The 23,593-nt window shown below is 43.4% G+C and overlaps 1 protein-coding gene across 1 annotated transcript in view; it reads right to left on the reverse strand.

Moving 5' to 3' along the window:
* Positions 1-20,694, reverse strand: part of ZNF804B (zinc finger protein 804B) — a 366,196-nt gene extending 345,502 nt beyond the window's left edge. Inside the window, exon 1 of the mRNA XM_084860470.1 lies at positions 20,587-20,694. Coding sequence (XP_084716596.1) covers positions 20,587-20,694 — 108 coding nt within the window. The remainder of the gene's footprint in view (positions 1-20,586) is intronic.
* Between the last annotated feature and the right edge of the window lie 2,899 nt (positions 20,695-23,593).

A 23,593-nucleotide genomic window follows, 5' to 3' on the forward strand; every position in this document is an offset into this window, starting at 1 on the left:
GAGTTCCATATAACTCATGGCACAGTATGTATGGGTTATGACCACATATACTGTGGGGGCCATTTTTTAATAATTCCAATATCTGGCTCAACTGCAGGGCAATCCCATACATCAGGGCTAGGCAACCTAGCACTCTACAGATGTTTGGGGCTACAATTCAGCTCCCATAAACTCCAGCCAGCATGGCCAATGGTCAGAAATTTGTTGTAGGCCAAAACACTTGGAGGGCACATGGTTGCCTACCTTGCAATACACATCTGTTTAGAAGACCCACTGAGTTCAGTGGGCCCTACTTCCAGGTAAGTGTGCATAAGACTGCAGACTTAATGATTACATCTTTATTTGTTTTCTGTGTGCTTTTTTTTCAGAAGGAAAGCTGTGCTACCAGAATATATACACAAAGGATAGTTTTACAACTCACATCCCCATTTACTACACTTTTGAACATATTCATATTTTATATGCAATTCCTTTCAGTATTGTTTTCTATCACTCTTTCAGCTCTTTTCTCAACTGTTCTACTTCAACAAATATTTATTATTTTTATTAATAATATTTAGACATTTCCTTTCTGCAAATGTCATGAAGGTACAACAATTAAAATAGAAACAATACATAAAAACAATAACAGCAGTAACAATGATACTAAACACATTAACACAACAATGAAACATTAAAAACCACTACTCACAATTTAAAGGGACAAATTAAAGAGATGTGTCTTAACTCCACATACCTTTCTCCAGTAAAATTCTGCCTTCCACATCCAGGGTAGGAGCAAATGCCAATCTACTCTATAGAAAGCAATTGTTTAAGCAACTTTTCCAGATCCTGGGGTCATTGTCAAACAGAACTCATTTTATCCAGTTCATTCAAGGAACTGCTTTTCAGCAATGTCATTTCTAAGGCCCATCTAGCTGGGCAAGATACTTTGCATTTTATGCAAATCAGTTTCACTATATTAGCATACTTAATTAGTATAATTGTTAGCAAGAGAGTCACCTCTGGTCCTATCATGTACCAGAGTCAGCAAGAGAAAGGGCATTTGAAGGACCTTCCAGCCAGCCTGTTTTTCATTGCCAGAGAAGAGAAATATGGCTCATCAACCTGATTTACTTCCTCCAAAATACAGACATCCCTGATTCTCTATCTGCTTCAACATGCCAGAGCCTCCAAAACCTTCCCCCACTGCAAATCAGTCCCACCTCTGGGCAAGGACAGGTAGGTAAGTTTCTCATCTCTTAGTTCAGGCATTTCTACATTGTTTTTCAAAGGGCTCAGGCACAAATCCCTCCATTCCTGATGGGTGGGGTAGCAGAACTGGAAATCTGTTTGCTATATCCAGTGGCGGCGGGGGGGGGGTGGAGTCAAAGTACCCCACATTTTGATATTGTTTGTTCAGAAAAGGGTATCAAGATGGTATCAAGATACACTTTTCCTATACCAAGTGGAATTAAGTCCCACTGATTTTTGTGTAATGTCCTGGATGATAACCTGAGGGGATCATCCATTTATTCCAAGACATAATATCTGCCTGCCTCTTCTTTTGTAAACTAGATCCAAGGTATAACATGCTTAGATATATGTCACCTCCTAATGATCTAAGCACCTATATATATAGCAATTACAGTGAAGCCAGAAAGATTCAGTTCTAAGTATATTGTATTCAGGATAATCATGCCAGAGAAGCATCCTGGCCAAAACCCAAGTCCACCATTACACGTTTTCCAAAGCAGATAAAATATATTGCTTCATGGAAAGCATGAAGCAATATATAGAGAAGAGAACTCTGGAGAAAATCATCTGTGCGTTTATGAGTGTACAGATTGAACAAGTATTGTGGGGGCACAGAAACAAGCACACAGGAAGTACCAGATACATGGCAACAGCACTCCCATCAACACTTTCTGAAGCCCTAAAATGGCTTTGCTCCAGAAATCTCTTAGCAATACTTCCAGCCATCTCCAAGCTTTGAATGTTCATTTCAAGTTTTCCCTCACATACACTTTGCCTTCGTACAAAACTTTTCATCCTGTACATGGACAGATTGCTACAAGTCACATTCTAAGTTGCCTTTTTAGACAAAGGGAAAGCTAATGGCCCATTAATGACCATGCCACAGGGGGGCTTGCATAATACAAACAACAGTGTATTATATTATTGACTTCATTTTTCAGAAAGCTGTGAAAGTGCTATAATGTGTATGACGGGGAAGCCTACTGAATTGACTAAGAATACTTTTCTACAGAGCCCTGACCTATTTCCTAAATCTGTTGCAAAATGAAAAGAAACATGCAGGGTGGTGAAAAGTACACTGTAATTTAAACGTGTCCCTATACTTTGAAGATAACAGCTATATTCTTCTTGGTTATAAAGTTTGCTGTACCAATAACTTTCACTGTTCAGATATAAAATGTAATGGCAGACAATTTACCCCCTTTTTTTAAAATGAAAAAGAACATTCTGTACAACTCTATTTATTACACAGAGTTTTACCAAAAAAAACAAAAACAAAACAGAGATAACAAAGAGGAGCTGTATGGCTCTGTTCCAGACAGTTTGATTTGTCTTAATGGGGAGAGCGGACTTATTTCTTTGTTGTTTCTAGGCAGCAATGTAGACAGTTCCTTTGTTGTTCTTAGATCCTGTTGTCTAAAGGGGATTCACAGTCCAGCAACTCCACAAAGGTCATTTTCTCAAGTGATGCTTTCAATATTATACAGCCATAAAAGTGGCTGCATATTTAAGCCAGACAGTGTGTGTTTTTCTAGTATTCTACTATCATAGCACCTAAACATTCTATCAGTCATAAAATAAAGACAATTTTGTCCACCAGGATGACATTTGGCATGGGAAATCCACACAGTGAGTGGTATCAGCTGGCCAAATTTCTCAGAAAAAGATCAGATGAAAATTGCTGAACTCTGGCCCCAGCTTCTGAGTTTTCCCCAGCCTACAGAGGAAGAGGATTGATTCTGAAAGGCCAAGGGAAAGGGTGCATCCACGGAGGGTAATGCGGTTGTTGTGCAGTTCACAGAATTGTGTGGCTGGTCCAGACATGGTTTTTCTCGGTTTGTAATCCTTCTGTGTTTCCCAGCTTATTCTTCCATCTTTTTTCTTACCACAGAAAATCTGTTCAGGAGGAAGAGATGGAATAGCTGCACAATGTCTTTTGCCTGGTGGTGCTAGGAGCTGTCCAAGCACCCTAAGTTGTAAGTGAGCACAGTACATAAATTGTGACCTGGTTTGCACGTAACGCCAACCCAGAGCCCTCAAATGTTACTCCTTTTTCATTTTTGTAGCTGGAAACACTTCTGTGCCACTTCTATCTTAACCCTGCTCAATTAGCAGGAACACCCTGGGTGAGATAGCTCATGCTATCTACCCTTTCTTAGGTTATTGCTGGAAACATGCACCATAGCACACTTCTGATTTACAGCTAACATTTTCCCTCATTGACATCAGATGCACCTCTCAGATTCAGTCTGAACAGAATATAGATAGGGAATTACTGTAGGCACAAATGCATTCTGTATGCTTTAGATGGTATTCCAATGTATAAATAAATCAGTAAAAAATTCACACTCTGAGATCAGTTAGAGCTGATTAATGTATGCAGTATTTCATACCATGCTCACTCTTACTGAAACTTTTCATCTTAATCTCGGTTGCCAATTATGACTATATATAAGTATGAAACTGGGACAGAATTCTGAAGAAAATGTTTACATCTTATCCATTATGCATATATACTTTAAAATTACCAAAAGTCAAAATGTTATCAGTTTATCTCCATAAAATACCAATAGTTATCTTGATAGTAGATTCACTGAAATTAATATTCAACAATAAAGCCTGTTCTCAGATGTGTAGACATGCATATCTTCTTCAGTAACCCAGGGATTCTTAAAGTGTGGACCACTTGGACCATGAGAGTGTGATAAAAACAACAGAAGACAAGTAAAGTCTTTTCCAACAAATGCTTATAAACAATGACTTTAAACTCAGCTCCTTCTATATTCCAATGCAGCTGTCCTAAACACAGACCAGTGCACAGGGCTGCCCATTCAGCAATCATCATTGTTAGGAGTAAAGTGGCTGTAGCATCTTTAGGACACTTTAAAAAGTGATGTCTGTGGTCTAGAAAACATTATTTCTGAATGCAGTTAATGCAGTACAGAAAAGATAAATTTGCCATTTTTAAATTGGCGTGTATGTTCTGGTCAATGTGGCTTTTCACAGTTATTCATTTTACAGATGAGCGAGAATTCAAACACTAGGTTTAAAATCCCCTGTGAACATGCCTTTTTAGAAAGACTGTTACTTCCTCTGGGTTGTTGGGATGGAATTGCCTAAGAAAAAGAAAGCAACTCCTTGCTTTCTATTGCTTCTGAGTAGCCAAGACTGGTCTAAACAATACACTTCTGAGATCTTTGTAGCAAGGCTATGAAGAGACAGGGAGGAAGCAATCCTATGGACCCTAGACAGAGTCTGGAGGGCTGTAGGATATTTCATATTCCTGGATCTGAGGTCGGAGGCAGTGCTCCAACCTTGGGCCCAGGAATCCAAGTTCCCCACTGCTCCCCCTTGCAGCTGGCATGGAGAGAACAGCACTGGCCACCCCTCCAAGGTCGAAAAAGCCTCAGAGAGGAGGTAAAGGGGGTGTCCTGGTGGGCAGGGAGGGGAGGGGACTGGAGAGGCTGGCTTACGCAGTATCCTAAGGCCTCTCCAGCCTCCTTCCTTACCCTTCCATGATGCCTCAGCTAGAAGGGCAAAAAATCCCATCTAGCTAAAATGTAGAGCAGGAGGTGTGGCATAGGCGAGGATCGCACCCACTGCACTTCCCACTCTGCACTGGATGCTCATAAGCCTTTGAGTTTGGAAGCTTATGAGTATCAAGGGTGGATCACATAGGATTGCACCCTAAGGCTTGGAAGTAAGTCAACAGGACTTATTTTTGAATAGACGTGCATACGGATTGTACTATTAGGCTGTAACCCTATCCACACCTACCTGGGAGCCACAGGAAAATCATAGGAAGCTGCCTTATACTGAGTCAGACAATCACTCCTATCTACACCAATCTTCCCCAACCCAGTACCCTCCAGATGTTTTGAACCACAACTCCCAGCAATTCTTGACTGTTGGCCATGCTAGCTAGAGCTGATGGTAGCTGAAGTCCAAAACATTTGGAGGGCACCAGGTTTGGAAACATCTGAGGGGAACCAACTGGCAGCAGTTCTCCAGGGCTTCAAACTGGAGCCTTTCCGAGCTCTATCTGGAGATGCCAGAGATTGAACCTGGAACCTCCTGCATGCAAAGCATGTGCTTTACCACTAAGTTATGGTCCCTCCCAAATGGAAGCAAGTCCCACTGAACTAAGTAGGGCTTACTTCTGAGTAGACTTGCATTGGAGTGTGCTGTGAAACAAGCCCATGGCTTGCAGCATAAAATCCACACCTGATGTTTTTCTAACTCCTGCACTTCAGACAAGAACAGGGAATCTTGCTGGAAGGTAACAACAGCAGGCCTAATGGGATAGACCAGAATCGCTACTGTTGTGTAACCCATCCACAGAATAGCTGAGTAAGGAACACCACATTGAAAAGTCGAGACAATGCTCTAATCTTTACACAAGTCACCAGAGCTGGACTGAGGCATTTATTTATTTATTTATTTATTTATTTATATCTATTCTATTTACAATATTTATATACCAGTCCACATCTAAACAGATTCTGGAGCAGTGAACAAGAAAAGATAAAAAGAATAAAACACCATATTAAAGCTTTTTCATTTTTTTTAATACAGAATACCAATAAAAACCATGGGTGGTCAATCAAGGAAGGCTTGTTGAAATAAAGATATCTTCAGCAGGCATGGAAAACAACACAATGTTAGTGCCTGCCCAACATCTGAAAGCAGGGAGTTCTACAGAAAGGGAGCCACCACACGTCAAAGCTCTTCTCTGGATGGACTCCAATAGGGCCATAGGTCCGTACGGAACCAGTAGAAGCATGTCATCTGATGACCTCAGTGACTGAGTAGGCTGATAAGGGAGAATGCGTTCTCTCGAGTATCATGGTCACAAGTTATTTAGGTTTTTGTACACTAGTAGCAAAACTTTAAACCTGGCCTGGCCCAGTAGTGAATGGGCAGCCAGTACAGTTCCCTCAGCAAAGGGAATGCTGAAGGAGTTGCATGCTAATTTGCTAAAAAGGGGCAGCTCCTGAAAATACCCAAGCTGCTGCATTCTGCACAAGTTCTGGCTTCCAGATCAGCCTTAAGGGCAGCCCCACATTGAGCATATTGCAGTAATCCAGTCTTGAGATTACTAGCACCTGTACCACTGTGTAGGGATGTACGAAAAGTACTTACCTTTCGCGAATTATGTTTATGGTTGGGGGGGAGGCGTTCCGTCCCTCCCCCTGGAATCCTGAGCAGCCGGCTGTGCTCCGCAGTGATTCTGCAGAGCCGCCAACCAGTTCTGCCAGCAGCCGGACATCCAGCTGCTGGCTAGCAGGGACGCAAATGGCGGCGGCCGTAGCCGCCGCCGTTTGCGTCCTTGCAGTCAACCGTGATAGGCTACATAAATGTTTACATAGCCTATCACGGCTGACTTTAAAAAAAAATGCGTGTACGCAAATGGCAGCGGCCACGGCCGCTGCCATTTGCATTCCTTATTTTGGCACGTCTTAGTCTACGTAAACATTTACATAGACTAAGACGGTGAAAATAAGGGGAATGCAAATAGCGTAGCATCTATAGAGATCCGTGGCGGAACTTTCGTACATCCCTACCACTGTGGCCAAGCTATCCCTGTCCAGCAGAGGCCAGTCAAATCTGGCAAAATGCACTCTGAGCTTCCATAGCCACTTGAGACTCCAGTGACAATGATGGATCTAAGAGTACCCCAGACTATGAACCTGATCTTTCAGAAGGAGTGCAACCCAATCCAGAACAGGCAATGAGCCTATCTCCCAGACTCAGGAACCACTCACACAAAGGGCTTCCATCCTGCCAGGATTTATCTTCAGTTTATTGGCCCTCATCCAGCCCATCACTGAGTCTAGGCACTGATCCAGGACTTGCACAGATTCACCAAATTCAGAAGTCACAGGGAGAGAGAGCTGTGTGTCATCAGCATACTGATGGCACTTGGCTCCAAATCCCCTCATGGCCACTCCCAGCAGCTGCATATAAATGTTGAACAACATTGGGTAAAAGATGGTACCCTGTGGAACCACATAACTCTATTGCCAAGTGGCCAAGAAAAGGATACCCAATGTTGATCTCTGAAATTGACCCCACAGGTAAGACCAGAACCACTGTAACACAGTGCCTCCATGGAGTCAATCCAGAAGGATACCATGGTTGATGGAATCAAAAGCCAGTGAGAGATGGAGCAGAATTAATGGGGTTGCACTTTCCCTGTCCCTATCCATTTTCTCCTTTGTGATCATCCATCAGGGCAACCAAAGCTGATTTGGTCCTGTAACCAGGTCGAAACCGAGACTGAAATGGATCTAGATAATCAGTATCCTCCAAGAGGGCCTGCAGTTGCACTGCCATGAATCTCTCAAGTACCTTTCCTATAAAAAAAAAATGGGTATTTGTGACTGGGCAGTAGTTGTCAAATATCATTGGCTCCATTACTGCCTCCTTAAGGTCAGCAGGAACCACCCCTTCACACAAAGATTCATTTACCACTCCCTAGACTCACCCAGTCATACCCTCTCAGCTAGCTTTTATTAGCCAGGAACAGCAAGGATCAAGAGGGCATATAGTTGGTCACAGTGCTGTTGGTCACATCTTCAGGCCACAGCAACTGAAAATGATCCCACAAAATCAGGCAGATGGTGGCTTCAGAGACTTCAACTGGAGATGAGCTTACAACAGCATCACATCTGCTGCAACTTCACCACAGTCAATGAGAAACCTTTCACAACGAATATTGCTAACTTGAGCCTGAGGATCAGACACAGTGCAGACAACCTCAAAATGTACTACAGAGCAGATGACATGCACACTTATGGAGATCTTATTCATTAGTAGTTTTGCTGTTGTCAGAACAGATATTTTGGTTATTATTGTACTGTCTATGTAATGGAACAATAAGGAGGATAAGTTCCAAAAACAAAGAAAGCTAAAAGTAAATACAACAGAAAGAGTTAAATTCTTATTTCATTAATATAAATAGTCTACATTTCAAAGATCAATTTTTAAAGAACATTTTAAACATGTGGGACAGAGAAGTATTTTCATGCAAATGCAATACAATATTGTGAGGAAAGGGTAATTTTCTTATGCCAGGGACAGTGATGATGCTTTATGATGTTTTCCCCCATAGGAACCAGAAGAGATGGAAGATTAGGGCTTAACAAACATCCTTAAAAGCATTATTTATCAAAAACCAAGAAGAAAGGTTGAAGTTATTTCAAAGAAACTAAATGAATGCAAAATAAATAAATAAATATTTACACCTTTAAAAGCTTTCACTGATTTGTCATTTTGTTAAGAAACCTTTACAGGACATTAATCTCAGAGATAAAGCAGTCTCTGAATCAGAAGGTATGCCATCAAGCAAAGTTCATGGAAACAGTGTAATTCCAAAATGGAACTACTCATTTGAATAATGCTACATATTGCTTTGATATCTGTAAGATAGGTTTAGATTTTATTGATTTAATCATTGCATTTTGCAAGTCACTATTGTTTCTGTCTTTTCCCTTGTTTTGTAATGCTACAAAACCAAGTTTGCTAACCTCATAAATTGAAACTTAGTTTAAATTGGAGCCACCAGCTGATTTATTTCCTCATATATGCCTGAAGTGCTTATCTATACATACATCTACTGACAAAAAGCCCTTCCCAGCCAACAAATCTTGTGTTCCTAAAAAGTCTGTTCAGTGTTCAGACTCCAGTGTTACAGCAGGTGAATCAGGTGAGATATCCAGAGCACAACTCTGTCCAGTTTTCTTGCATAAGTTTTAGTTGGTACAGCTTGAGGACATTGACAAGGTGCTTGGACTGGTTCATGCAATCACTTCCATATTGGATCCTTGCCCCTCTTGGCTTATAAAAACTGACAAGGAGGGAACAGCCAGCTGGGTCAGAGAGGTGATTAATGCCTCTTTGTGAGAGGGGTGGTCCCAGGCCACCTTAAAGAGGTGATGGTGAGTCCACTCCTGAAGAAATTCTCCCTAGACCCAGAAAATCTTAATTTTAGGCCATAGGTAAATGTTCCTTTCCTGGGCAAGGTCCTTGAGCAGGTGGTTGCCAACCAGTTCCAGATGCTCTTGGATGAGATTGATTATCTGGATTTTGGCACAGAAGCAGCCTTGGTTGCCCTGTATGATGACCTATGTCAAGAGAGAGACAGGGGGAGTGTGGCCGTATTGATTCTCCTTGATCTCTCAGCAGCTTTTGATACCATTGATCATGGTATCCTTCTGGGATGAATGTCTGAATTGGGAGTGAGAATTACTGCAGTGTAGTGGTTTCACTCCTACTTGGAGGGTCAGCTCCAGAAGGTGGTGCTTGGGGAATATTGCTCAGCCCCATGGATTCTCCAGTATGGGGGTTCCACACAGGTTGGTTTTGTCCCCCATGCTATTCAATATCTACATGAAACTGTTGAGTGCTGTCATCCAGAGTCTTGAAGTGCATTGTCATCAGTAAGCTGATGACATGCAGCTCTATTTCTCCTTTTCATCTTCATCTGTGGATGTACTAGATCAGTGCCTGGCTGTGACACTGATCCGAGGTGTTAAATGCATGCATTTTTTTGATCCGCAGTGGTGAAATCAGATATAAACTCTTTCACAGGAGAAATATCTGGGAAAGATATATTTAAAGCCATTATAGCATACAAAAAAGTTCTGTATCCAGTTAAGACAGACTCCCATTAAATCCCACAGATCCGTTATCAGACATTTCAGTAGGGAAATCACCATGTCCCTCAGTGAAGCAAAGGTGTCTTTGATATTGAATATATTGTATAATTAACACACTCACTAATCATCTGGGGAAAGGAGTGGCAGTTACTATATTCTATTGTCATTTTGAGGAAAACCTTATGAAAGAAGAATATACATTCTACCTTGGGTATGAATTACCCATTTAACTTTTTTATACATGCAGAAATGTAATTTTTAATAACTGTAACTAAAACTGACTTCATTTTATGTCCCAGCTGAAAAGCAGCCCAGCAGTGCCGGATCAAAAATGGATGAGAAGAAACAGAGCCATCTGCTGAGTCATCAACACCACTGCAAGACCCAGATCAAGTCAAACTTTTCTTCTGCAAAGATACTGGTAAGTCTGGTAAGATACTGATGGAGGTAGTTTTGTAGCAGGCAAGTATTAAATGTATCCATCACAGGTAAACGAAAAAAGCTGCTGGCCACTCCAGGCAATCCAATGATCAATATGATATATTCATGGCCATAAGTATTCCTCACAGAGCTTTACAAATCCCTGGTAAATGCTAGATTTTTGCATATGGGTCATATTTCATTTAGCAAGGAGATACCTTGGAATGGATCCTCAAAGAGCATTTGTTATTCTCTGAAAAATTGGAAGGACAAAGTGAAGCATCTGAAAGCACCTCTTGAACAAAACATTTCTCTCTCTCAGGATTCCACAGCTTTTGACTCCATTCTTTTAACTCAGCATTTCTCATCACCTCCCTTTAATCATCAGTTCAAGACCCTTATACCAGGCTTGAAGTTAGCTACTCAGTCCTCTAGAAGACTAACCATTTTGTTCAAGCAAGCAAGCAATGTACCAAACCCCTCATCTGAGCCAGCAGTTCTCAAACTGTGTATCAGGAGAGGCCATAGCTCAGTGCTTGCGAAACAAACCTCATTTGTAATTACCATGATCTTCTGTCAATCAGCTCTTGAGATGGCCCATTGTCAGGGATGCAGTGACAGGCGAGACAGTGGTAACCAGTGCACCGCAGCGGGACCATATTACACCTGTCTTGAAAGACCTGCACTGGTTGCCAATTGCTTTCTAGGCTCAATTCAAGGTGTTGGTTTTAACCTTTAAAGCCCTATACAGCTTAGGACCTGGCTATCTAAGGGACTGCCTGTCTCATTATGAACCTGCCCAGGTATTAAGATTTGCAGGAGAGACCCTCTTGAGGGCACCATTACACGAAGAGGCTCATTTGTTGGGCATGCATGAAAGGGTTTTCTCCTGGGTTGTTCTGAAACTGTGTAATGCACTCCCTCACAACAATTGGCCCCCACTCTCTTGGCTTCTAGACAGGATCTTTTTAATCTAGCCTTTTAAATTATATAGTTGTTTTAAAGTTCTAATGGTTTAATGTTCTTACTTTTATTGTTTAAAGGTTTTATTGTTTTGAATTGGTGCGCACCATCTTGATGGCTTTTTAGCAAATAAGGATGTAATCCCACCGAGGATGTTCTTGGTGATCAGAAGCCCCTGAACTCAGAGGCGGCCGATCATCCAATTAAGGGCAGGAGAAACAGCAGAGGTGATCTTTGCCTCCCCATCCTCCCACCCTGTGGATTTTGCCAGACAGGCTTGAGGCTTTTAAGCCTGTCTAGTGAGGACACTTTTGAGGGGCAGGGGGGAAGGATGCTGGAGGAAGCACAGGATAACTTGTATCCTGGCCTATCTGGTCTCCTCCCCTTCCCACCCACCAGAACGCCCCCTTTTCCCCCTCTCCAAAATCAAGTTTCTGACCTCAGAGAGGCAAGTGGTGCAGTTTTCTCCATGCTGGCTATTGAAGGGGTGGGGGAGGGGGTTGGAATGCCAACTCCCCCTTCCAAGGTCAGAGCACTGTCTCCTACTTCAGAAGGATTTTAGGAGCAACCCTATGGTCCCTAGGATGCTCTCCCGGGGACCATAGGATTGCTGTCTAAGATGGTATACCCTTTACCATATACCATGTTAATAATATATACAGTAAATAAATAAAATAAAATAAAATAAAATAAAAATAGCTGAGAAATCATAGCTTTCCATGCAGAAGGTTCCATATTCAATCCTTTCCACCTTATAGTCAAAAGGGTCAGGTAACAGGTAATGGGAAAGACCTCTGCCCAAGGTCCTGGAGATACTGCTGGAGCAGAATATACTGAGCTAGATAGGTCAGTGGTCTGGTTCAGATAAGCCAATGATCTGGTTCACAAGAACAAATGGTACCACTCTATACTGCATTCATAGGATTTCACCTGCTAGGATATGTCTAGAAGAAGATGACAATGATGGTGAAGAGCCTGGGGACCAACCCCTGTGAGGAAAGGTTGAAGGACCTAGACTGCAGAAGACTCAGTGGTGATACGACAGCCATCTTCACAGACTGTCACATAGAATGATGTTGAAGCAAATTTGTTCTCCATTGCTTCAAAGGGTAGGACCCAAACTCAGCAGGTTCAAATAAGAGAACTTTGGCTATTGGGTGGTATAGAAATGAAAAATAAATAAATAAATAAATAAAATAAAGGGTATTTTGACTAAACATTACAAAGAACTTCCTGAGGGTACAAGCTGTTCAAGAGTGGAACATATTTCCTCTGAAGGTGGTGGAGTATTGAGACAAACATAACCCCTGAAGCACCCAACAAATGAGGGAGGTGCCTGATGAACCTCTGCATGACTTGCTTGCCTCCTTCCAATCAGCTTCTGCTGGAAAGGCAGGTAATACTGCCCTGCCCTTGCACCAGGTGTGATTGGATTAATAAAGCACTCCTAAAGCAGAGATGCTTGTTGAATATTTGCTCTTGGTTTGCTTTCTTCCATTCAGCAGCTAGGATCAGAAAAGAGATTTGCATACCAACAGAAGCTCCTCTGATGATTTTATTCCTCCACACTCTGAAAGTAAACATTTTCAGGTGAAGAAACATGAAACGTGCCTCAAAATTTTAATTCAGGAGGAAAAGGTGGTTTAAGCTGTTTCTTACCCAAGAGGCTGTGCAAGTGACCTGGGGTGTGGTGTCTCTGTGTGACTGAATTTCAAGTTTGCACCACTATGCTTGAATTCACATCAGTATCTCCTGTCAGGAATTAATTGACAGAAATTCATGGACATTTCAAATGAAACTTTTTTTGCCAGCATTCAAAAACATATTTATTATGCCTGTACTTTTGTTTTAAACCTGTACCTGAAGATATTTTGCATAGACTTCTTGCCAAATCTTGTTTATGGGGCAGGGTGGAGGTTCTCATAGAAGTAGAATCTGCTACCTTCTCATCTTCTTCTAAGCCTCCTTCAAGCATTCACTCGTGCGCAATGAATGCCAGAGATTAGCAGTGGTATCATAGGAACACAGGAAGCTGCCCTATACTGAGTCAGACCATTTATCCATCTAGCCCAGTATTGTCAACTGGCAGTGGCTCTACATGTTTCAGGCAGGAGTTTTTCCTGCCCTACCTGAAGATGCCAAGGATCAAACCTGGGACTTTCTGCATGCAAAACAGGCACTCTGCCACTGAACTGCAGCCTCTCCCCTACCATTGTGGAGCTTACCATCACAGTCGTAGTCTCCACAATTCAGGCTGGACATTCTACACGCATTATAATGAACAAGCATAGGCTGGAGCCTGCTGTCCCAGTGCCATTGCCCCTCTATACATATTCATTCTACATGAATGAATGTCTGAAAGGTTAAGAATAAAAGAAATGCCATACTTGATGGGACCAAGGTTCCATCTATTTCAGCATTTTGTTCACACAGTGGCCAACCAGCTGTTTATAGGAAGCCCACAAGTCACAAGTGCATAGCACCTTCCTGCCTACGTTCCCCAGCAACTGGTATACAGATGCATGCTGCCTCAGATACTGGAGGTGGTATATATCCATCATCTTCACCCATTATTGAAATCATTGTCTGAGGCTCTCCTTCTTAGTTGTGGCACCCTGTCTTTGCTCTCCCCAGGGAGGGTCACCCATCGCCTACATTAATGTCATTTTGGCACCAAGCAAACACCTTTTTATTATTTTCCTAGTCTTTGAAGACATTGTGGTCACATTTGGACATAATAATAAACAATCGTTGATTATTATAACAAGCCTTAGTGAGCTTTGGGCTCACACACTCCCTTTCCCTTCTCCTCCTCTGGCATGGCCAGGAGGAAATTGGAAACTTTACCTTTGGTTTAGAGTAACTGTAGCTTAGAGTTATAGAATCCTAGAATCATAAGAGTTGGTAGAGACCTTGGAAGTCATCTAGTCCAACCCTTGCTCAATACAGGAGCTGCAATGCAGGATTCAGATTCAGCATTCCTGAGAGATGGCTGTCCAACATCTACTTAAATACTCCCAGTGATGGAGAAACCACCATCTCCCGAGTTAGTCTTACCATTAGGAAGTTCCTCTTAATGTTTAGCTGCAATCTGCATCGCTGCAATTCCCACCCATTAGTTGTGTCCAAACCTGGGTTAGATCCACAAGAGTACTTTTTATCGGTATTGAAGTGCGCTGAAAACTATTGGGGCACATTAGGCATTCCGTATACCACTTTTCTAGCATTATTTCCCTCTTTTTATTTTGTATTATCCAAAATACCACAACAGATGTCATTGTGTGCTATGAAGTATAAATGCGCACAAGAGGGATATAACGTCACCATGTTGGGATCATATCAATATCACATGAAGTGTAGATCTACAAAATGCAGATAGACTGAACTATGATTAGTTGAAACAAGTTCATTAGTTCATAAACATTATTTATGAAGCTGACTTGTTTCAACTAACCATATTAGTTATGTAAACCACAATTTAGGTTTTGGATGTAACACTAACTGTAGTTAATTGAAATCAGAAGCACTAGCTTCCAAGCTCCATTTCACAGCTATGCTGGAAATGGATGGGGAGAGTGCATGGACCTGAGCCTTGCCTAGGCTTGTTATCATAAGAATAATCTATTGTTTATTGTAATATTTGAATGCAGCCTGTGTATGTATTTAATCTGTTGTGCTTTATTTATTATGTTTTATTCTGCTGTTTCATTCATTTTATGTGGTTGATTGTATTATGTTATTCTTCCATTGTGACCTGCGCTGGGAGCATTCCCAGGACATTATCTGAAGGCACATGATGCAGCTACTGGCTGAAGGTAAGCAAGTTTGGGTCTAGTCAGTGCCTGGATGAGAAGTATCTTAGAAGACTTGAATTCCATGATGGAATAAAGGTGGGATAAAAAGGTAATAGACAAATAAAAGAATGTGTGAGGTACAAATTTAACTAATACACTAAACATAAATAAAATGGAAGGGTTCTAGTAATTGCACATATCACCATTGTGCAACACATCTGTGTTTACCTCTGCCTTGCATGAATTCCCCCAACTTTTTCTAGCTCATCTGCCAAATTATGCTCTGTTGGAAATTACTAATAAGGAGCAGATTTTGTCTCCCATGGCAATACATAAACACAGAACTATGTCCATGTAAATACTCCCCATTGTCCCAAACACAATGGGCTGGATCCAGATTTAGTCATGTTTAGAGGAGACCCACTGAAATCAGTGGGATAAGTGAATCATGACCAGCTTAAGTTCCATTGATTTCAATGGGTCTACTCCAGGGGTAGGCAATGTTGTGCCCATGGACACCAATGCTCTCCTGTACTCCTTTCCTGGCACCCACCATGGTGCCCTACCCCTCCTTTTTTTAAAATTAACACATTTTCATACTGGCAGCTGGGATTACTGTGTCATAAGTTTCTGTTTTTGCTGAAAAAGGTGGGTTCAAATGAGTTGTGAGGTCTGAACTGCAACACAATAAACCTCTGCCTTATACTCAGTCTTTTGAGCAGACTTCTGCTTTACTTCTCCTTTGCCACATCTCCCATAGTAGCCATTTTGTGGTAGTGCCCAGGACAGTTTCTCTAATTGCCAAAGGTACCCATGGCCCAAAAAGGTTGCCTACCCTGGTGTACTCTAAGCAATCCAACCCCATGAATATACCAAGTACACATATATCTCTATCTCTTTCCATAAACATCTATGGAAAACTCATGCCCTAAGGATCGAGACCATTATATTATAGTATATATGCACATTGACAAAGATGAAGTGACACACAAATATCCAGTTGGATAAATCTATGTTCACACACCCATGAAATTTCATAAAGGTATTTAAAATATTTACTACTGTTCTCATATCTGAAAGCACAGCCATAAGCCTGCTGGCATTTCATGGTCTGTTAACAGAGAACATTTTAAATATAGAAAGGTACACATTATACATTAAAGACTACACAGGGCCATGCATGAAGAGCCTGTACAGTATAAATGTAGGATTCTTTAGGCTGCAATCCTATACACACTTCCCTTTGGAAACAATGGGACTTATTTTTGCACAGAGGTATGTAGGATTATGTATGTAGGAACCATTAATGGTTCAAATACTAAAACAGAATATTTATGATTATATGAAAGTTCAAAGACCTTTCCAAATGAAATTCTATAATGCTGCATAAGCCCCCAAAAATAAAGCACTACACTCACAAACAAATGTGTCAGTCAGGCATCTTTTTTTAAAGCTATACCAAGATTTTCCAAAATAAGTTTGGAATTATAATATTAGAATAATGTAAATGATAAAAGAAACCAGAAATTTATCAAAGATAGATAGTCTGGTAATTAATTTGAAAGTGCTATACATCTTACATCCTGTTCATGGTGCACCATCACATAAACTATGGTGTGTCCATTCATATTTTCTGTTGGAAATGAAGTTAGAGATTATACACACATAGTATATGGTTGGAGGCACATTTTCAGATCAATCTGACATTTTAAAATTTCTTGACTTTTGCATGCAATCCATCACACCGCAGGGGTTTTTCTATAATTCCAAAACCCTGAATAGCCTTCAAACATCTTTAAAATCAGCTTTAATTTCTCAAAAATGAGAGAGAGAGAGAGAGAACAACAGTTATTCGGGATGAACGCTCAACAAGAAGGGCAAAAGTTAGTGTTAAACTGGTTTCCTAGACATTACAAATACTGTTTGGGTACTGCATAGCTTTCAAAGCTAGAAACAGAAGTCCTTGTGTCAATAACCGCTGCAAAGGGAAGCCAATATTGACAGTGAAGTTCTATCCATATCTATCCAGAAGTAAGCCCTGTTGAGCTCAATTAGACTTACTCCCAGGTTTGCTGCCTCAGTGTTTATGGGCCTTGTTCTTTGATTGGCTTTTAAAGTACCCAAGGACCAAACTACAAGTGATGTTAAATTTGTGTGAGCATCTAATATGTAGGTTTATTATTCTTTAAAAAGCAGCTGCGGGAACAGGGCAAGCAGGATCATGACCTCAGCATACAAGGGGATTTTTTTTAATGTTCAATCTACATTTTACAATTCTACGAAAAACCTCCCCCAAACCTTTTATTAGTCCTTGAAGGGGAGTTCCCATTGGCATCAAATGCCTAGATAAGGGGTAGGCAATGTGATGCCCTCCATCTATTTTGGATTACAACTCCCATCAGCCCCAGCAAGCATGGACAACGGTCAGGGATAACGGGAGTTGTAGTGTAAAACATCTGGAGGGCACCATGTCACCTACTCCTGGCCTAGAGAATTATGAAAACACAGCCCTAAACCTGAAGCCCTTTTTTCTGCATAAATTCCCCAAGTTCTATCATTATTTGCTTGTTTGTTTTTAATGTTATAAACTTTTATCAGTTTTCAGGATTATAGAAGTACAGCTCAACATTGCCTAAAAATGTTTAACAGAAATAATCACACATTCTTCTCCTGTTCACGTCTGCCTCCATTTCCTTCCCCTTCATCTGTTGTTTGCCTTATGTCTACTTTTAGATTGTAAGTCCTTGGGGTAGGGACCTGTCAAACCTGTTCACTGTAAAGCACCATCTATGGATGGTGATTTTATGGTTTTTAGTTTAGGTATGGTTAGCTCAGCTGCTCCACATTCTCATTTGTGGAAGGCTACAAATCCAAATAAATATGATATGTGTCCATTAAAAACTAATGCAAAGTATGTCCTTTATTACTGTCTTTGTATACTGGCTGCATTATAGGATACACATTGAACATATTACTTGTAGATACATATTTCAGCTGCTATACTGAAGTAATGCTCAAACTGGAATCTTAAAACCATATTTTTACAAGTTTTATTAATTTTGTAGGCCACCTTGAGAGTGCTCTTTTGCCCTATAGGTAGTATATAAGCATCCATAAATAAATAAGTGTGTGTGTGTGTGTGTGCGCGCGCACGCACGCACGCACTTATGAAGTTGTGTTCTCTGGGATTCCAGAGAGAAAAACAGTTTTCAGAAGAGAAAGATAGTAAGGTGGGTTTCCAAAGTGGGATCGTTCTTAAAAGACAATGCAGTGGAACAGAGAATAAATTATATGCATAGATAATGTGGTAAATTATCATCGGCCTGTTGTGTTCATATTTTCCAGTTATTGATATTAAAGGAAGGCCTTGCTAATGCATAATGCCACAATCATGATTGCCTGAGTAGCTACCACAGTTTGCAACTAGGTAGCTAAGCAATAGTAAAAACATATGCATCATGGTTCAGAGTGCCCTTGCTCAAAGTGCATCCCTACCATTCAGTTGGATTCTCAGCCTCCTACTGTTCATTCCCAATGGCATTTCTTTGACATTCCATAAGTTCTCACACATCCCTGTAACTATCTCCTTGTAATTCCAACTGTTTCCCATCACATCTTCTCTGTAGCTCACAAAGCTATCTTCACAGCCTTTCCTATCATTTCACCAACTCAGTAATATAACCTCCACTTTGTTTTTCCACCATCTCCCCCATTCTCCTCTTTATACTCTCTCATTTTAATTATGCCCACCTTATCTTTTCCAGCTATTGAATTCTATTCATTCTTGGAACCTCCTTGTAAGCATCACATATGCTCCCACTATCTATCCTTTGAAGCACATCCCCCCAATAGGTTCAAAATGGTGGATGCACCTTAAAAATTGCAACTTGCAACCCCAGACATCTCCTTCCTAGTACAACCTACCTACTATAGTTGTACAAAGATTTTGCTTGTGAAGCATCATCCAACTATCATTCTATTATTGTAAAACTTGTTAGCTTCTCATCATGTTTCTTTTATCCTATAATGAACACCATCATTCCACCTATGGGTTTTGTTATTTCATATTAATACTCTAGTCATAGTGTGTATGTATGGTGGGGGGCAGGGGGGCTCCCTTCAGAGGCTCCACTTTATTCTACTTGAACATTTTAGTTCTTCTTTCTAGTTCAACTCTCTAGACTTTCTGCTTTGGACACCATTATTTCACTGTTCTGGCCATTAAAACAATTCTATGCACGCTTAGTTGGGAGTAAGCCCCATTGAACTCAACAGAACTTTTGCATAAACATGCATAGGATTGCACTGAAAAATCACCTGGGCATACCTGGTATTGTACTGATACTGTAGGACCCAATCTAAGGTGGCATGCACAAGCAACAGCATTATGTTCTAACGTACTTTTTAAAAATAAAAGAAAAGAAGGGGGTAGAATACCAGGAAGAACAGCACCAGAGAAAGAAGGAAAAACAATGAAAAACAATTAAGAATGCAGAGTAGATACAGATATATTGCAAATATTTTGAAGTGGTCCCATACTGCATGCTGGGATTAAAGTCAATCAAATCCTGGTGTTGAAAAAGTTGAAGGCAGAATACCCTGAAGTTCCCTCGTTGTTGTTTTTGCTTCCCTGTGTCAATTTTTATAATCCACACCAGCCTTCCCCAAGCTGGTACCCTCCAGATGTTTTGGACTACAATTCCCAGCATTCCTGGCTATTGGCCATGGTGGCTGGGGCTGATGGGAGTCGTAGCCTAAAACGTCTGGAGGGCACCAGGTTGGGGAAGGTTGATCTACACCATTTTCCCTTTAGCGTTCTGCTAATTCCACTAAATCTTGTTGCCAATCTCTCTGGTCTGGTCTGCACGCGCCTTCTCTGCTTTCCCTTCTTTGGCTGCGTTGCTCTTACGCGTGGCTTTCAGAGCATGCTATTCGTCTACCGTAATTCAATTTCATTCCTATAATTTTCAGCGGTCACTGCAGATGCTCCCATTGCTTCCAACTGGCGTTCAACTTCCTTATTTCAACACGCCCCAGATCTCTTCCCACCAACTTTCCGCCGCCATACATCAAAGTCGCTATAACTTTTCTGCATGCCACAAAGCCCTCACAACATCCACCGGGCCAAGTCAGAGCCACCGTACCGAACACAAGCGCCCTTTTAGCCTACGATCTCTCAAAAGTTTTTCTCCATCGAAGCCAATGGATCCGCTCCTAGACCCCCGTCTCTTCCTTCCTCTAAGCCTTAAGCATCACTGGATTCAGAAGGCGGAGGGCAAAACCCAAGAAGCTTTCTAAAAAGTCAGGCTAGGCAACACGAGCTAGCAGAACGGACAAATCGGGGGAACGATAGAAGCTCCCCCTCCCCGCGTGCATTCTCCTCCGAGGCACAGATGCTACAGACCCTCACACAGTGGCATGCACCTCCATCTATCTATCGATCTGTCTTATCTGTATCATATGTCCCCTCGTGTATGTAGATCGAGTAGGCTGACTGAGGAGGCGTCAGTTACCGGGGAGGCAGAGCCGTTCTTGCAGAGGGGTCCCCTGAAGATCCCTTTAATGCCACGATAGTGCCCGTTGCTGAGATGCCTGGAGCTGATCACCAGGTAGCACGCCATGCGGGTCCGGGCGGGGTGGAGAACGGGGCACAGGGTCAGCCCGCAAGACTCTGGTTCCTGAGGGGGCGGGGTGGGAAGCCAGCGGGCTTCTCCGCAGCCGCCGCCGCCGCCGCCGCCACGACAAGAGCCGCCAAGCGCTGCTCCGGCGCCCCGCCGCCGGAGTAGAAGCCCCGAAGGAACAGCCGCAACTATTTGCCCCCCTTTCCACCCACCCCCGGCCTCTCCCGCTCTTTCATCCAGCGCCCGGATTACTGCTGCCAGCAGCAGGGCGAACTGAGGAAAGCGGCGGCGGCGGCAGCCAGAGCGCATCGGAGGGAGCCGGGAAGCCAGTCCACATGCTGTTCGGCTGGGTAGCTCCGCCAAAGAATCGAGGGAAAGAGCAGCGAGCGCGCGACTTGGCGGGACGGGAGGCACCGCAGCCGGCGCTCGACTCTCCCCAGCCCCTGCCCGCTCCCGCTCTTCACAGCGACGTCCTAAGGAGGCACAAACATCCACAGGGGAGGGTCTCGGAAGCGGCGGCTCCCCATAGCTGTTCCTTGCGCCGGGTCAAGCTGCAGCAGCAGCAGCAGCAGCAGCAGCAGCGAGCGAGCGCTTGAAGAAGAGCCAGTCCTTGGCACCCAAGTCCTTCGCACGCCGCTGCAGGCGGTGTCAGTCAGTCAGTCAGCCAGCCAGCCAGCCAGCCGGCCGGCCAGCCAGTCAGGCGGCGGAGCCAGCGGCTCCCTTCGCGCCTCACCTTAGCGCGCGCGGGCTGGTGAGGGGAGAGGGGGAAAGGGCGCGCGCCAGGCAGCCGAGGATTCCCAGCCCCTCTCCCCCAGTGGCCGCCCAATGGGAATTTGGAGGGGGGCTGCAGCAGCAGGTGCAGGGCGCCAAGCGCTAGCCCAGCTTCGCTCCTCCTCCTCCTCCTGGAGAGCCGAGGCCGGCGCAGCTGGCGGCGGGCATTCGCCTCAGCGCGACCAGGGGGAAAGCAGGAGGCTGTGGAGACGTGGAAGGGACCCCTGGCCGCTCGCCCGAGCGCCTCAGGCACCTCAGGGTCGCCTAGGAAAGGGAGTCACATCCTGCGTCGCTCCACTTCCCCAACTCTCTTCCGCTTGATATTGGCCGTCCCCGAGACCCCTGAGGCGGGATTGTGTGTGTGTGTGTGTGTGTGTGTCGTGGGGAGGGGCTTCAAAATACTCTGACCCCCCCCCCCCCGCTGCCCTACGCGAAACGAGGAGGAATCGCCCTCCCCCAGGCGCTCGCCCCGCTTCTCCTCTCACGGGGCCGCCCTCCTCGTCCCATTGACGCCCCCGCCAGCCCCTCCCCGTAAATTAGCTTCCCCGCATCATCCCGAGGGCTGCCCTCCTCGGCTTTCCCCTCACTCCAAGCCGAAGGCAGGAGCCGCAAGCGGCAGAAGGGGGCGGGGACTGAAAGGAGAGCAAATGCTGCCTGGAGCGTCCTACTCTCCGCTTCAGCAGTGTCGGCTTCGCATTGCTTATATTTATATATATATTTATATATATATAAAAATATATAGTTAACAGAGAACCGACCTCCTTTGTCTTCGCTCCGTCCAGGCCAGGGATCACTTAAATGTAATAATAATTAAAAACAAACAAACATGATCTCTTCCAAGGCTCAAACCTGCAGAACTATTTGTTATTAAATTGTTATCCCACCTTTCCTCCAAGGAGCTCAAGGAGTCTTAAATGGTCACACAACCACACACACACTTTTAACCTCGCAACAACCCTGTGAGGTAGGTTAGGCTGAGAGTGAGTGGCTCAAACCTGAATTTAGGCAGAGGGCTTTCTTGGTCATGGTGACCCCACATGTGGAATGCACCAGGTGAGAAGAAGCTTGCCTGATGCCAACCTGGATGTCTTTTTGCACTGGGAAAGGTATGTTTGTGTAGGGGTGGTGGTGTTATAGTCTTAGGGTATTTCCTGATGAGGCTTTTTATCATGCAGTTACCCTGCCTGAAACACAGAATTTTTAGGGGGGGGGGAGTCCAAATAACATCGTCTTCCATTTCTAACCTTCCCATGTTTTCCCACTGCTACTTCCATTAAGGACGGGAAGACAGAATAGCTGCACAATGACTTTTGATTGGTAGCACTAGGAGCACTCTGTCTGTTGTTGTTCAGTCGTTCAGTCGTGTCCGACTCTTCGTGACCCCATGGGCCATAGCACGCCAGGCCTTCCTGTCCTGCGCTCTGTCCCGGAGCATGCTCAAGTTCATATTCATTGCATCGGTGATGCTATCTAGCCATCTCATCCTCTGTCGTCCCTTTCTCCTTTTGCCTTCAGTCTTTCCCAGCATCAGGGTCTTTTCCAGGGAGTTTTCTCTTCGCATTAGGTGGCCAAAATATTGGAGCTTCAGCTTCAGTATCTGTCCTTCCAAGGAGCACTCAGGGTTTATTTCCTCTAGGATTGACTGATTTGACCTCCTTGCAGTCCAGGGGACTCGTAAGAGTCTTCTCCAGCACCACAGTTCGAAAGCATCGATTCTTCAGCGCTCAGCCTTCCTTATAGTCCAGCTCTCACAGCCATACGTTGCTACTGGGAAAACCATAGCTTTGATTATGCGGACCTTTGTCGGCAAGGTGATGTCTCTGCTTCTTACTATGCTGTCTAGGTTTGCCATAGCTTTCCTCCCAAGGAGCAAGCGTCTTTTAATTTCATGGCTACAGTCACCGTCTGCGGTGATCTTGGAGCCCAAGAAAGTAAAATCTGTCACTGCTTCCATTTCTTCCCCTTCTATATGCCAGGAAGTGATGGGGCCAGATGCCATGATCTGAGTTTTTTTAATGTTGAGTTTCAAACCAGCTTTTGCACTCTCCACTTTCACCCTCAACAAGAGGCTCTTGAGATCCTCTTCGCTTTCTGCCATTAGGGTGGTATCGTCTGCATATCGGAGGTT

This window comes from Heloderma suspectum, chromosome 5 (genome assembly GCF_057233095.1).
Source record: "Heloderma suspectum isolate Gila_16-S chromosome 5, 16-S_ref, whole genome shotgun sequence".
In the NCBI taxonomy this organism is placed as follows: Eukaryota; Metazoa; Chordata; class Lepidosauria; order Squamata; family Helodermatidae; genus Heloderma; species Heloderma suspectum.